Source organism: Nestor notabilis, unplaced genomic scaffold (genome assembly GCF_000696875.1).
Source record: "Nestor notabilis isolate BGI_N333 unplaced genomic scaffold, ASM69687v1 scaffold4596, whole genome shotgun sequence".
In the NCBI taxonomy this organism is placed as follows: domain Eukaryota; kingdom Metazoa; phylum Chordata; class Aves; order Psittaciformes; family Psittacidae; genus Nestor; species Nestor notabilis.
In genome coordinates this window covers 141161-158125 of record NW_009933220.1, presented here as the reverse complement: position 1 = coordinate 158125, position 16965 = coordinate 141161, and the positions used below count along the sequence as shown (strand labels likewise).

Below are 16965 nucleotides of genomic sequence, written 5' to 3'. Positions count from 1 at the left end.
CCTACACGATTTGCAAGAGGAAGGCGTATAACTTGTGTTGTAAGGCACCCTGCTTTGGAAAAAGAGATAAGATACCCTCAAGTGTTGGACATACAATGTAAGTATTCTCTAAGGTAATTACTGCTTGGTCTATATCTTATAACCATCCTCTTTATTGCTGTATGCCTTCTACAGAAGATTAGCACTTCCTACAGGAAAAGGGAAAAAAAAAAAAGGAAATTAAAACTCTATAGAAAAGCAGGTGGTAAGAGGTAGGTCAGGTAGGAGTAGAAACCTAGGGTCTCTCTATCTAAAAAAATAAAAAATAAATTTAAAATCTAGCCACAAATCTGGTTTCTATTACTTGTTTTGGATATTGGCTGAAGGGTAAACATAATTCACATTTCTATTTAACATTGAAACTTTTCTATTTAACATTGATTACAGACAAAAAAACCAAACTCAGTTGATCTGTAAACTGCTTATCATACCTTACAGTTAGAGCAGTACTAAAACAGAATTCTAATGAAGATTGATGTTTGAGATAAGTTGAGAGTAGGTCTTATGGGGGTCAGTAAGTTATTTTCAAACTGCTAAGCTTTTTCCATTCTAATTTGCATAAGGAAACGAGAACATAATGTGTACATTCCTAACACTTGTTATTCAGCTTCAGATTGCTCATGTAATTCAAACCCATACCAGGCTTGTTTAACAAATTTGTGGCTTTAAAACACATGAATACAAAGTTAGGTGGCTTACAACGCTGCTTAGCTAGAACCAATTAAGACAAATAAGCTTTAAGCATGTGATCTGGTTTTTGTTAGACAATACATGTGTGACCAAAGTGACCTATTTACAATTTCTTCCTTCTTGGTATCTGGTCTCAGCTGTGTGCTGCTTTAAAATCATTGACTCAGAGAAGTCTGCCATTTCAATTAGAAGAAATGTAGTGACTTGAAAAAAGTCAACTTTGCTGGTTTGGTTTGACTAGAATCTCTTGTGGGTCTGGTTTTTTTTCCTGTTTGTTAAAGAATCATTTATTTGGGTGTAAAATAGTGAGTAGTGTTGATTGAGTTTTCAGTGTTGAAATGAAGTTTGAGATTGAAGTGCCATTGATACAGAAATGGAAGCAAAGATTGTTTGTTCCCATTATTGTCTCAAGCTGAATAAAAGAATCAAGTTCCATATTTAAAGTGAAATGAGGGGGCAAGTTGGTCTTAAACTTACTTTTGTCTGAAATGAGTTCTAAGGCACGTTTTTTGACAGAATTGTATAGTCAGCAACAAAGCAGCAAGAAACAGATTATATGTCTTTGTTCTGTAGTGTTCCTTGAGTCCCTTCCTTATCCTTACAGATTTTGCAACTACTCTATCTCTTCATAAGAGATTATACCAGATCACACTGGTAGTTCTGTTCTCTAGGTTCTGAACTGTAGAATACTTCAGCTGGGTGTCTCAGGCTTATCTGAAGTGGCTTTCTTGCTTTTTAGAGCCGTAACATAATTCCACATTATGATGCCAGTGGATAACTGTTAACCTTTTAAACTGGCATCTGTGAACTTTTTGATGATTTTGTAATTACCTGGCTTCTCAAAATGCTGATTCTGATCCTTTGCTATATGTTGTTAGGGAGAAGTAGCTCTAAATTACCACTCCTCACTTCGAAAAAAAAATCCGTATTAAACTAATTCTTAAGTCCTCTCACTTTCCCGAAGTGCTGCATGTTTGCAGAGAACACAGTTGGACAGTTGCACAGATAAAAACAATTTACTGTTCCCTGTCTATTCCACTGCTGCATACTGTGCCATAGTTTGGAACAGTGTTGATGTGCTCTGCACATTTTGTTGTCGTTGGCTTTCAAATAATTAAAAAAAAAAAAAAAAGCAAACCAAAACCTCCCAAAAATAACCCCACAAAACCCAAACCAAACACCTGCCAAAAAAACAACGGAACCACCTCCCAACAAACAAACTGACCAAAACTAAAACCTTCAGTTCTTCTGATCCACTGAGCTGATCATAACATACAGTTCACGTTTAATGAAAATACTGTGATTGTTGATAGGTTAAATCTTTTATTTTGTCAGATGCCCCAGAAGTTTCAGTAACTGGCTATGATGGAAACTGGTTCATTGGAAGAGAGAACGTTCAGCTCAGATGTAATGCTGATGCAAATCCATTACCTATGGAATTTATGTGGACCAGGTAAATATTTATAAAAAAGGGTTTGCCACATGATTGAAGTGGTATAACCTTTTAGCATAAACACCTGTTTTGAAAACAAGAAGTATCTGACTTGTATTGGGTTGTAATGGTGTTATCCAACCTTTTAAAAGGATGCAAGATGTGTATGTGTGAATATGGGTGAGTGGATATCTTTTAAATTTACAAGCCCAAACAGTTTGTCATTACTGTCAGGATAAAATGTTTTGTTGTTACTTAAAGTAGACTAAACTGTTCATGTTGCAGTTTAGAGTGCAACACCCAATAGACCTAGTAGGAATTCAACTATTAATAATTCTTTTTATTTATTACTTAAAGTAGATTGTAAACACTTCAACTGACTTCTTTGTATCTACATTTTAAAATCTGGAAATTAGAGTTGAGATGGCAAATACTGCTTACTTAATTATAGAACTTGTCATGTCTTTCAAAACTATTCAAACAGTTTCCAAGACAGATAAATGTGTTGCTTTGTGTAGTGATGGAAATGAGGTATTGAACATGTCTGAAGTTTAAAAAAAAAAAAAAAACAAAAACAAAAACCAAAAACAACATAAGAGCCACATTTCATGGATATATGGATTGGGTTTGTTCTACTCTTAAATTTACTGCTTTGCTTCTGCAACCATGGACGTAATTTGGGCGAGGCAGAGAAAGACAATAAAAGCAAGCTTAGATCAAAATCTGTCCTGTGAAGAAGAAAAAAAATCAAATAACCCCAAGCTATTTTAAATTGATTTGTTGCATGTAGAAACACAGGAAATAAGTTGCCTAAGAACAGTTAAGCTGTGTTGCAGTCCTGTTGATAAAATCACAGGAATATTTACTGATGTGAAGCTGTAATTCATTTCCCTATATTCTCAATGGTAGATATAATTTAGCATATAGGAACAGTAGTCATAATGTGGTTTGCAAATGTTCTATTGATAAGTATGGGATTGCTTAATGGCAGTTTCACAGGAAAACAAAACAACTGACTCCATCCTAAAAGCAGCCATTGAAATCTTAAATCAGTTGCAGCTAATTCTAGTCAGAATGGCATGGCTGTGCTAAAGTAGGTTTAGTAAAATGTATGCTTTATCTACGTGCTACAATAAGCTGTCATCCCCATTCTGTCCTTAGCTCAAAATCAGTATGATGAGAGATCTCTACACACAATAATTCCTATGTTTAAAAAAGCATGCAGCAGTACCACTTGTTTCTTCAGATGATCTGGGTTCTCAGTTCTCAGATTTGAATTTGAGATGTATGTAAGAACAAATCAATGCAACCTGTTTCCAATTCTGGAAGAAATGCACATTTAAAGATAATTAAAGCACTTCAAGCTTTAGAGATAACTTTTAAACTTTCTAAGGTTAAAAGTTAATCTACTTTTACAAGAAAGCTTAATTTTCGGGGGGGGGGAAACTCGTGTACCTTTTTGTCTGTCAGATGACAAAAACCATCTGAGAAGCTGTAATACTGGTGAATGACAAACTTTAAGGAAAAGGAGAAAAATACTATGCAAAGAAGGATAGTTTGAATGTTAAAGGAAATGGAACCTAGCTGTATTGAAATTGTGTGCTGTCTTACTGGTTTCAAATTATAATAGCTTCTAGAACTACCACACCAAAAAAAAAATCTGTATCTATTAGAAGCAAAGGTGACATTGGATTTGTTAGGATATTAATATTTTCATGGTCAATAATACTTTAAAAATGTTGAACATGTGAGAACTTGAATAGAGCTTTCAAACCAATTGACTCTTTGGTAATGTTTTTTGAAATAAATATTTCTGGTACTATGAATTATGAAGTACATGCTTAATCACTTTCATCAGCTTTATACAGCTGAAGTAATTCTGGGCAATAATCACTGGGATTCCCAAAGCAATGGGAATATTGCCTTGAACCTGCATTGGTTCCTCACGTTTACTGTTAACTGTGAGGGTTTATTTTCCATTTAAGTACCTATTTTAAAGTGTCAAGTGGCTTTTTCATTTGATACTACTTAAAATCATGCTTGCTAAATGCTTCTAAGATGCTGAGACATGGTGATCACATGTTTTAATACTGACTTAAGCCTGCTTAACTGTTAATAGATACTTAAATAAAAGCAGAATGGGATGCGATGGCAAGAAATTACACAGGTGTTTAATGGGCAGTTGGCAGGTCTATTAAAATAGTTCCAATGCCTTTGCCCATCCTCTTTCTCTGTTGTGTTAACACAGTTGTTACTGCAATCACATGCAGAATGCTATAGGAAAATCACAGATTTGGAAGAACCATTTGATTGGAAACAAGATTTTTTTTTTTTTTTTTTCTTCCTCCCAAACAGTTGTTTTCCCAAGTATATGACCAAGCACCAAATTTGGTTTCACTGATGTAATTTAGGTGAAAAATTATGGGGGATGAGAAAAGGCACGTTGAGAGGGAAGGAATTGCTTGAACTTAGGCTTAGAAATCCTTGCCAATGTCCTGTAAATTAAGAGTGTACTGACAGAAATTATAGAATCATTGTGAATACCAGGTTGGAAAGGTACCTCACGCTTCATCTGGTCTAACCTTTTTTTTGCAAAAACACAGTCTAGACAAGATGACCCAGCACCCTGTCCAGCTGAATCTTACAAATATCCAACTCTGGGGAAACCACCACTTCCCTAGGGAGATTATTCCAGTGGTTGAATCTTCTCGTTGTGAAAGATTTTCTTCTCATGTCCAACTGGAATCTCCCCAATAGTAACTTGTACCCGTTAGCCGTTGTCTTTTCCATGTGACTCCTTGTTTGCTCCTACCGAGCTTGCATATCATACCCGGACCTCCAGGTCCCTTTCCACAGAGCTGCTGCCCAGGTGAGCAGATCCCAGCCTGTGCTGCATGCTTGGATTGTGTGTACCAAGGTGCAAGACCTTACACTTACCCTTGTTGAACTTAATGTTTTTGTTAGCCCATTCTTCCAGCCTATCCAGGTTTTCTTGCAGGGTAGCTCTCCCTTCCCAAGTGTCCACTTCCCTGCTCAGTCTTGTATTGTCAGAGAACTTAATTAGGGTACGTTTAATCACTCATGAAGACATTGAAAAGTATTTGGCCCAATATTGATCCCTGGTGGACCCCAGGTCACCAGCTGTAAAAGGAGCCATTCACTACCACCCTCTGGGAGCAGTCTGTCAGCCATATCCCCACCCACTGCACTGACCAATTGTCCAGACTATAACACGTCAGTTTTTCTAGGAGAAGGCTGTGGGAAACCAAAAGCTTTGGAGAAATCAGGTTACTTTTGTTGTAGAAGGTGATCAGGTTTGTTAAGCACAATTTGTCCTTGGTGAATCCATGCTGGCTTTTTTCAATCCCATGGGTGATTTGACTTATGAGAGTCCCTAGGAGCATTTGCTTCATAACCTTCCCAGGGACTGAAGTAAGACTGATGAGCCTATGATTTCCTGGATCCTTCTTTAAGCCCTTCTTGTAGATAGGGTTGACATTTGCTGCCTTCTAGTCTTCTGGAATGTCCCCCAATTTCCGCAGCTTCTCAAAGATTATGGAGAGTGGTCTCACAATGCTATCAGCCAGTTCTTTTAACACCCTTGGGTGAATATTGTCAGGACTCATAGATTTGTTAGGGGTCAAGCTACTGTAATAGTTCATATATCAACTATTCCTTCACTGATGGTGGGCTTGTGGTTTTTTTTGATTTTTGTTGGGAAGCCCTGGGGCCCAGCAGAGCTGGTAACGGCAGAGGTGAAGAAAGTATTGAGCACCGCTCTGGCTTCTCATTGCCGCTCTGCCTTCTCATTGGTGTTGGTCACTATCTTTCTTCTGCTTAACAGCAGGCCAATAATTAACTTGTGTTTCTGCTTGTTTACATACCAGAAGGACCCTTTCTTGTAGTTTTTGACATCTCTGGCCAGTTTCAGTTCAGGCTGAGCTTTTCCTTTCATAACTGCTTTTCTAACCCTGGCAATGCCCTTTCTCAATGGCTATTCATATTCTTTTCCATTTCTGGTATGTTTCTCTTTTGGATTTGAGGAGACTCAGAAGCTCACAGTTAATCCAAGGGGATCTCTTGCTCTACCTGTGATGAACTGGTTTTGTGCTTCCAGGAGAGTGTTCTTGAAAAATCTCCCAGCATTTACTCTCTTATCCTTCTTTGAAGTTTCCAATGGAATCCCTCCCGGTTGAGATCTGAGTGAGCTGAAGTTAGCTCTTCTAGAAATCTTTGTCTTGGTACTAATCAGCCAGATCCCAAACTTAACAGTATTGTGATCGCTATAGTCAGGGTTATCACTAGCCAAGATACCACAAAGCAGGTTTACTTGGCTTGTGGGTCGCAAGTCCAGCAGGACCTCATTCCTGGTTGGCACATGTAATGTCTGCATGAGGAACAATCCTTCCTGCATATTCATTGTGATAGCTAAACTGGGTGCAAAAGAGCAGGAATATAATTCTGACAGCACAGTCTAAGTGCTTCTTAGTTTGACTGTTACTTTTAGAGCTTGAGTTGGGTTGTCCATTCAAGTTCTTTTGAGATACTGTTTTCTTAGCTCTAGTGGTGTTCATTTGTAGACTTTGTAGCTTGCTAGTATTAGCAGATTTGTCATTTAAAGAATTTGGCACAGATTTAATGCTGTATGTTCAAATCGACACTGAGAATATCCAATGAAAGCCCACTGACTGTTGGAGCAGAGTGAAAAGTTAACTCTCTAGACTATTGCAAGTATTTTAAACTAGTTAAACTTTCAACTGTGAATCTTTGTGAGTAAATATAACTGTTATGTTTTAGGTTGGATGGACAATGGCCTGAAGGATTGCTAACTGTTAACAATACTCTGCAGTTCAGCAGCCCATTGACTTACAATTACACTGGGACTTACATCTGTAAGGTGACTAATGCCCTTGGTCAACGAAGTGATCAGAAGACTATCTACATATTAGGTAAGTCTTACTTCCCAGCAAAAACAGTATGTTACCTTGGAATTTTTTTGGTCAGTGGTTGAAATAGCGAACTGAAGAGCCAATTGATGTATGAAATATTTACACCTTTTAATTGCATGAAAAGCTATTGAAAGGATGGATTTGAGATATAGTTAAACTTTGGATTAAACTGACTCTTCCATGACAGCAACATAACAGTGGAAATCCTGAAGGTTGAGGTAGTTCCCCTACTGTTTCTAAGATTACTACTTTGTCTTGCTATGTGAACTCTGGGGTTTTTTTTCTAGCGGTAACCTGTGTTTGGCAAGGCATTCTGACCTGAATAAACAGTAATTTGTCTGTAATAAATTGAGAAAACAGATGTTAGTGGGAGGGGAACAACTACAGTTAGAAAAAGTCAGAGGCTCTGCATTAAGGAGGTTATTTTCTTATTTATTATGGTTATCTTCTGAATGTGTGTATTGTACTCCAGTTACTCACTGTCTCCTTTTCTTGGGATGCAGATATCTAGTAATCGTAAAGTTAAGTATCTCATGAAGAAGTCTTACTGATTTACTTAGTGTAATACGGCAAATCCATGTGTCTGTTTAGTACCGCTGCTGCTGGAAAACATCCACATGTCTATTAACACAGTGTAATTAATGTTTTACTATGACACCTTCTTTGTGAAAGAATGGCATGACTTAGGATATATTTGAATAGTGCTGTACAAGTGCTCTCAAGATTTCATAATGGATTAACTAAATTAGCTAATGCTTACCTTGATCAATAAGTACTAATCTATTATCATTTTTTCAGGAGGTTAAAAGACAAGAAAAGTAAAACTTCATTCTGCTGTATGGTGTTGCTGCTCTTTAATAAGTTCTTGACATCAGTTATTCCACAATTCAAATTGTTAGAGTCTGTGTTGGCCAGTTACAGGATACAAACACATGACTTATTTCTAAGAACTTAAAACTAAATATGAACACTTAAGGATTGAGATGAGAATGAAAACTTAAGATGAAAACTGAAAATTCAGGATGTCTGAAGCCACACCTATTAGAATTCATATTTGATAGTTTTATGCATCCTTAGAACAAAGGATGGCATTTCAGTCAGACTGACATAGCTATGCTGCAGGCCATTGCTGATAACTCCTCAGTTCTAATTAATTGACTAGTTAATGAGCTAGTTAATTGTATGCTTCTTAATAGTTTGAGACAGTGGAATTATTTGTAACAAGTTACGTAAAATTCTAGCTATTAAGACTGTTACGTGCTGCAAACTAATGCAAAAGTCACTTCTGCAAAAAGTTACTTTTGGATGTTTGGTTCTAATGCTTCCTTTATGGAGAATTCATGGCTGTGTAACAGTCTCATAACAATTATGAAGACTGTCACATGGTAAGAAGTATCAAGTAAAAAAAAATATCATCATGAAATAAGTTGAAATTCTCCTGGAATGTAACATTTAAATATACTCACTCAGAAGGTAACACTGCAGTTTGTAGCTCTGCTCTCAGTCCTGTCCTAACTGTAAGGAGGGGGAAAGTTTTTTCAAGTCTTCCACTTCTCAAGTTGTCAGTTCTATGGATACAATCTGCTGTTAGAAAAGTGTGTAACTCATGCTTTTTACCATGACTGTCATGCATGATAATGTAAGGCTATCACTCAAATTATGTTTGTGACTAACAGACTAAAATGGACTAACTGTGGAATCATATATGATACTTCCTAAAATGAATCAAGTTCTTGAAAAAGCGAGTACACATGCATGCTAGTTGAGCTCTGGTGATGGCTTATGTTCTGTAGCAAATGCAACATAACTTAGTGCAGAAATAGTTAAGCTGCAGTAGCTAGTCTTTGATCTGGACTGGTGAGTACTGCTTGTGTGCTGCTTTTCAGTTCAGCGACTTTGTTTTGCTGCAGTAACTTTATTGCAAGTAGCAATACTTAAGTGTTTTTAGGGAGTGCCGGAACTGAACCTCAGCTGGCTAGAGATTATACAGGGTCATGCTTCTAAAAGTTGTGTTAGCTGACATTAATTTCTTATTTTTAGAACTTCATGTTAACCTTGGTGTGTGTAGCATAATTTTTAGGCAGCTTACAATAAATCTGGTGCTCTCTCTGCAACTGCTGCTCAGGCAAGTTGTGCACATCAGTTTAATGTAGAGAGAAGCATCCAGTACTCTCCTCTAGATACCTTACAGAAGGTAATACCAAAAAGATTAAAACCACTGTGATTAACTTTTTAACTAGATTAAAATGAGAGGTATGGCAATTGTAAAATGTAACACCTGTGTTGTTTTCATACATTAATATTAAACAAGGCTTATTGAAACTCTAAGAATAACTTTTCAGTGTGACTAGTTCTTTAACTGAAATGCCCTTAAAATTATGCAGGATGGGATAAGTGACTACAGAATAGCAAGAATGTCCATCTGAAATAATAATCATATTATTTATGATAAATAACATAGGGAACATAGAGACTGATACCAGGAGTACAGAAAATAGGACTAAAATAGTAAATGTATGTCAAATTGCTTACCAACTTAACATTTTGCTTAACTGAGCAGATATCTAGTAATGGTGAATGTGTCAGTGCTGTACTATAGAGCAATCATTTCATTAGATTATTTTTCTATCTTAGCTATCTTGCACTGTATAAAACTTGGCAAAAACATAAAGCAAAACTTGGAAACTAGCAGATAAAGCTGTATGATCACACCATCTTTCAAATTTTAATTATGAACCTGTCAAGAAGGATTCATGCAGTTAATTTTTCTCAACAGTCATGGTGCTGGTACTTGTAAAGCTTTTGAACTGCTAGAAAAAAATAACTATAGACTGTTGTAAGATTTTAATGTAAGCTGAGCAAGAAATGCTTTTGGTCCTAATACACGTTGTTAAAAAAAAGCTGTATTTTTAATAAATGCTGTTTGCTCCTAGCCTTTAGGTTAATACTCTTGAAGTGGAATAGAGAAATATAAGAAGTAGATGACAGGGACTAAATGGTACACTCACCAGCTGTTAGTTACAGGAGATGATACATCCTTGTATGGGCAGGGAAATACTAAAATGATATTTGAAGTTAGAGACTTATTTAATACTGGTTTTAAGGCAGAGATATTTCTTACTTGTTCAGTGATGGTTTGAAAGGGCTGTTTTTATAATGTCCAGCTATGTAGTTATCAAGAACTTTAGGTACTTAGCATCTTTAGCAATAACAGCAGGTTAAGAAGCAGAGGTAGATATGTCCCTGTATAAACATACATGTAATACATATCTACCTTTGATGCTTTTCACTCACTAAAATAAGAATTGCAAGAGATCTTGTAATTTGTGCAAAGGCAACTTATGTTTGGATTATATGTTATTGATAGTAGGTCCTTGTCTTGTAGAAGGCAAAGAAAGGGATGTGGGGATTGAAGTCTGGATCTTAAATTGTGTGGCTTTTTATTTGTTTAAAATGGGGAGAACTAGAGTTTGTCTAGTTTCAAAAGCCGTGATGGACTTTGACTGTATTAATACATAAAAACTTGCCAACGCACCTTCTCTTCCCAAACTTTTGTTTCTGTAATGCTTTTGTGACAGATTTTAACCAAAGGAGATCTGTGCCAGTATTGATTTTTTTTCTTCCTTATTACAGAGCTGGTCACCTTATCCCTGAAATAATTCCTCCTGGGCTAAATGAAAAATGGTTTGTAGTTTAAAAATACCATATTCTCTAGTTGATTTTTACAATGGTGTGCTTCTTGATACTAAGACAGGACTTAACCTAACATTTTGAAGCTAATGGTCTGGTTCTAAGGGTGATCCATCCATCTCCTTGCCCATTCATCTTTCTGACACATTGCTTCTTGTTGGCTTTGAATTCCTATGGAAGCAAAAAAGGGTCCTGGACATATGAATGAGGATGTACTGCAGGGGGATTGAGGTGGATAGATGTAGTGTCTGGGGACATGAGACATGTCATGTCATCAGATGTCTCTAGTAAACTTAATTGCAGAAACTCATCTGCCCAAGACAGGCTGTTTGTGTTGCAAGAGCTGGGAAAACTGTATTGAAAATAATCATTTAAGGAAAAAGTAAACATACGAGGCTGAAGCTGTTGAAAGTTGGTACTGACTTTCATGGGAAACATCTGGAAAATAAGTAATAGAAGGAAAACTTAACAGTGCTTGCTTTGAGAAGGAATTCAAGTTTTATTTGAAGTAAAGAGCAAATCTTGCTTTTCTTGGTGGAAAACTTATGAAGGTCTTTGAAAGAAACTGCAAAAACTTGTCATCTTTTTGTGTATGGAGGGAGCTGATGGGGGGGGTTTACTCTTTCATACCAGAAAATAGGTCTTTGCTTTCTTTAGTGGTGTCTCCTATCTCTATTTTAATGAGGTTGGTAGCTATGTAATAGTAGAAAAATAATTTTTGTGGGTCTTCACTTATTCTCATCATTACTAGAGGGTATATGTAGTAAGGATTTGAACAGGGCCTGGAACATGGTAAGGAACAGGAATAGAAATCAAGATGCTTTTAATCTAAAACCAAATTTTTCAGCATTTCTGCCGCTTTTAGCTCCCAGGCCTGCATGGGTACTTGATATGTTGTTCTGGTTTGTGCAACAACACCAAAAGTGAAAAAGATGACTGTATCATAAAAATTTTGAAGAAAATCAGTTGGAGACTGATGTTTTTTGAACAAAGTGCCATTTGAAACAGCTTAATACCGAAGTGATGTGCTTAGTATTTTGTGGGGAACATTCAGAATTCAGATATTGGTGACAACATGAAATGTTGTAATTAAACAGTTTAACAAACAAGAGTGGCATTTCCATAATTTGGAGGTAATATTTGAGATGTGATTTGCAAGCAAAACATTACAGAGGAGAGGTAAGGAACTCTGTCTTTTCTTGTCTTAATGTTTTCTATTTGGGAAACTTACTAGCTGCAGGAAGCTTAAAAAAACCAAAACACCACCAAAAAAAACCAAAACAAACCAAAAAAAAAAAGGGGGGGGGGGGTGTGGAACCACCAAAAACTAAAGAAACCAACCACCACCGACACCACAACAAACTGACTGCATTCAGAAAGTTCAGAAGCTAACTTCACATGGGTTTAGTTGTAATTGGCTTTATAAACAAGGAGGAACAATTCTAATCTTGTCATTCTTCAAGCATAAAAGGTACTGGCAGAAATAAGTGGTAGAAATGTTCATGATTATGTATTATAGGAATACATATATGCAAACACTGAATTGATACTACATTTGCAACAAATTTGAGCAATACGTTAATTAGTGCTTGTGGAGAATGCAGCTGGACAACCTGACAACTGGTGGAAGAAACAGAAGTTTTGAAGGAAAAGCTTTTTGTAAACCACTGATGTATTAATATATTAATAAGAGTGTAATTGCCACTGTGTTTATTTCACATATGCGATGGTTAAACTTGCCAGGATGCAAATACTGCATACTTGTGAATGTGTATTTTATACTGTGGATGTGGAGGATGGGACTTAAGACCTTGTATCAGAGGCAAATAGATGAACAATTACAAAGATGTAAAAAAAAACCAAAGTGTATATGTAGCCTGGAAGAAAATATTGCTGTGACTGTCTGAAACTGCATGTTAAGTTAACAAATTTGTGTCTAAAGAAAATACATTTTCGAGGAAAAGGGGGTTTGAGTTTAACTTCTTGACCTATGGATTTGTGTGACATGGGAACCCTGGTAAACTTGGATTCCTTAATCCCTACTTCTTTGTTAAATTATTAAACTCACTTTAAATCAGTTTTTACTAAAATCATAATCTGAATTCCTCTTATTCATTTTGGTAGTGCATCCTCCTTGTTCAGTTTTCTGTCTTCTGTCAAATTAATTTCATTTATGTATAGCTCCCTAACAAATCACCACTTTTACATAGTCAAGTAATATAATTATGTGCTTCAAAAATCTGCAAAAAACTTTACTTATGTCAAGCCTAAAATGTTGTGTTCAGCAGTGAAGTGCAATCTGAAGTATGATCTGTAGTGATCATGACAAATGTGGCAATTCTGTCTGTTGTGAGAGAATTGTATAGCTGTCTCCGAGATTAAAAATCATATTTAGGTATCTTTAAAGTTATGATTTGTCAAATAACTGGAAACTTGACATATCTCCAGTTCTGTTCTACTTTTTGTGGTGGTAAATCTAGAGTGCCTCTGCAATATGGTAGTAGTAGTTCCATGAATCTTGCTTATGGGCATTTAACTAAATAATAAGACATAATGAGCTACTTGGCTATCCATGTAATATTCTCTCTAAAAGATTGAAACTCTAACAACATGTTTAGTGTTTGCTCTACTGATTTTAAAATTACTTTGCATTGGGCAAGGTGAGAAGCCTGCTTTATTCAGTGCAGCACACAAATAGCAACTGGAGTTGCATGTAACATTGTGATTGATTGGTATAATCTCAGGAGGCTTTCTTTGTCTTCAGCCTATCACTTCAATCTTGTCTTCATTACAGATGCATACATCTCCAGTAGACCTAAAGAGCAAAGGAAAAAGCTGAGTGCTGGAGAAGCTTGGTATCTGGCAATCTCTTGTTTATGTGCATAACCTGACATGAAATCAGTTGATATTTTATATTGAGGAATTAATATGGAAATTTATTTGTGCAGGAGAGATTAAATTGCCTTTAGGAGGAATGCATAGAAAAAGAATTTGCTTCTAGTGTTTCAGTGGTTTTCATTTTTAAATCCTGGAAGCTCCTTGCTCAACATAAATGTTATTTTGAGATTAATACATGCCATTTTAACTATGCTTCTTTCACTAATCCCCAGGTGAAGCTGAGTAAGTTGTATTACTGCAACAAATGTTTTTGGAGAGAATAGCTTAAAAATCAGTAGTTCATGTACTGACTGAGCACAAAACTCATAGTTTTTCATTCTTATACTCAGAGCCCTGAGCAATTTCTGAAGTGGGAGTAAATGACCCTGTGGCATAATAAATTATTTTGATTCAGTATGCCTGAGTGCTGGCTGGAAAGGTAAAGAACTGCTTGGATTTTTCCTAATAGATAGCTTTCTTCCATGGGGGAGGTAAACAACGAACTACAGTCAACATCTAAGAAAAGCTGCATCTCCTAACTTTGAGGAGGCCAAGATGTCTACTTAAAGATTATTCTTACTTTATTTTCTCCCCGTACTTCCTATTTTGCTGTGGCATAGCTCCAAACCACATGTAACAAAGCTAGTATAAGTCTTGTGGAAAGTATAAGACTTCTTGTAGAGCTGTGAACTTGGGAATGAAAAACTATTCTTGTAGAACATACCCATCAACTGCTTTCTTATAAACCCTTAACTGATTTAGCTTGCATTGACATTCTGTGCCTTTTCTGTGTCTTGTCTACTTCTTTGCTCTTTTCATTAGATCCTCCTACTACTACCACTCGACTGCCCACGGTTCCCTGGCATCCTTCGACTGATGGCATCACAGGTTTAGCAACAGAACCTAGAATAATAGATTTCCCAACATCAACCTTGCCAGCCATGCAGGAAGACACTTGGGGTACTGTCATCGGTAGTGCGGTGGGTGGGGCGCTCTTCCTCATACTTGTCAGTGTTCTGGTTGGAATTATCTGCTATAGGAGAAGACGGACGTTCCGTGGTGACTACTTTGCTAAGAACTACATTCCACCATCAGATATGCAGAAAGAGTCTCAAATAGATGTTCTTCAGTCAGATGATGTGGATTCTTACCCTGACAGTATAAAAAAAGAAATAAAGCATCCAATGAACAGCTTAATATCTAAAGATTATTTAGAAGACCCTGAAAAACCAGAGTGGAACAATATAGACAATATTAACAGGTACCAGGAACGTTATGAAAGACCAATGGATTACTATGAAGGTGGAACACTGGGAATGAAGTATATGGGTGGTGAATGTTACGATGACAATGAAGAAGACTTTGTTTCTCACATAGATGGCTCGGTAATATCTCGGAGGGAGTGGTATGTGTAGTAACCACTGAAAACTAAACGTGTACCTACAATTCATTTCATTGGGTGATCCCTTTCAGATTGTTTATACTTACACAAGAGGAAGAATAAACTTTTTGAAACTTTTTTTTTTTCCCAAAGGTTTTTATATTGTGACTTGACACAATGGAAATACTGAATCTGGGGAAAATGTATTTGAGCTGCTTTCTTTCCCAATGCTGTACTACTGTTTTGAGTTTTAATGCAGAGTGCTTATATTGGTCTATGTCAGAGGTAAAAAAGGCTAAATTAAAGTTGCCATTCAAATTGTTTAAGAATAAAAAGTGGCTGTCTTGGCTCTCTGATTTAAAAAGAAGTTTACCTAAGGCAATGATCAAATATAATCTTTTGGGGCTTTTACTTCACAGATTAAGTGAATTACTCCGGTCTAGATACCATCCATGGTGAACTTAATGCTTCTGTATAGCACATACTTTATCAATTAAAATGAGTTACAGCAGAGTGAAAGCTTTATTTTTAGGGTTTTTTTCTGCACAAAAGTGAATACCTCTTAGCATTTTAATGAGCCTTCTTGTAACTATGTACTTAAAAGAAGTCATTGCACTGAAACTTAACTTATGAACAAAAATTTGAGGAGTAACTGTAAACAGGTCAAAGGCTAGTCTTTGAATAAGATGAAAAATTATTTTTTTATAGTCTTTGATTTCTAAAGCTTATGCTAGTGTCTGTATATATACATGCTTTAAGATATTTTGTAATTGGCAGGATGTCAAAATTCATTAGTGAATACAAGACTCTTTGCAAGTACACAGGGTACAATTTTGGAGACCTTTTTCTGAGGCTTTGTGAGAATCTTACCATTGAATTTGCAAGCTGAAGAACTGGACACAACTAAGAAGAAAAGTCTAATAGATTTTGGAGCCGGAAGCTAATGTGAATTTGCTTATTTACCCATGTGCCAATAAACAGTCGCTAGAATTTTTGTGACCAGTAGTTAAAACAGTGGTTTTACGCTACTTCTGAATAAGTTACAATGCTTGCTTTGAAGAGGGTGACTAGATTTTCAGATTATTAGTAGGGAAGTGGACACTCGCGTTGCTACTTCATGTAGTGAAAACATACTCTCTGATGCTGCAACTGTAGAATCTGTGAAACGGGACTTTATCTAAACTTTGCAGTCTGTACCACAGTGGATTTGTTTTCCCTGCAAATAATTGATACTTATTGAACAATGCATTCTTCTTTTTTAAAAAGACATTGTAGGCATTCTGTGTAGGACATCTCATTTGACATCTGAAGTAGTTCTACTTTGTCTTGAGCAGGTTCACCAAACTAATTCTACTGATGAAATAACTTTAGATGAATTACACACCAATGACAAATAATAATCTGGATAGTAGGTCCTTTGAAGTGCCATATTTAAGGGTTTAGCTCGAGGAAAATGAAGCTGACAAGGCTATTAGTGTTTGAAACCTGAAAAGGGAAAAATCTCTGCTACCTTTGAAATTAAATGGGCTGTATAATTACGGCTACTTCATAAGCATTCATGCTGGAAGGTCTTTTTTATCCTCATGATCTTTGGTAGCTTAGAGCATTTAGAGCTTCACAAAAATAATTGTATTGAGCATTGTAGACAATACACTGTGATTGCTTATGACTGCATGTCTTTAAAAAAAAGATTGACAACAGCTTTATTTGAAAATCAAATGGAAAAGCATCCCTAAACAACTTTGTCTGGATTAATGGAGTACTGATACATGACTGACCAAAGTCTTGAGAACAAGAGCAAAAGATATTCTGTGTATCTGTAGTTTGAGTGCAAACACAAAGAAAGGAGTTAAATTTCCAGCAGAAGGTTCTGATCCAAATTATTTCTGGAATAAAGAGATCATACC

At 36.3% G+C, this 16965-nt stretch overlaps 1 protein-coding gene across 1 annotated transcript in view; it reads left to right on the top strand.

Annotated features, from left to right (window-relative positions):
* Window positions 1-16965, top strand: part of PVRL3 (poliovirus receptor-related 3) — a gene marked incomplete at its 5' end in the record, with an annotated part of 40361 nt that overhangs the window by 8164 nt on the left and 15232 nt on the right. Inside the window, 3 exon segments of the mRNA XM_010016766.1 lie at window positions 1-97; window positions 2065-2182; window positions 6959-7110. The exon segment at window positions 1-97 is cut by the window's left edge and continues 18 nt beyond it. Coding sequence (XP_010015068.1) covers window positions 1-97; window positions 2065-2182; window positions 6959-7110 — 367 coding nt within the window.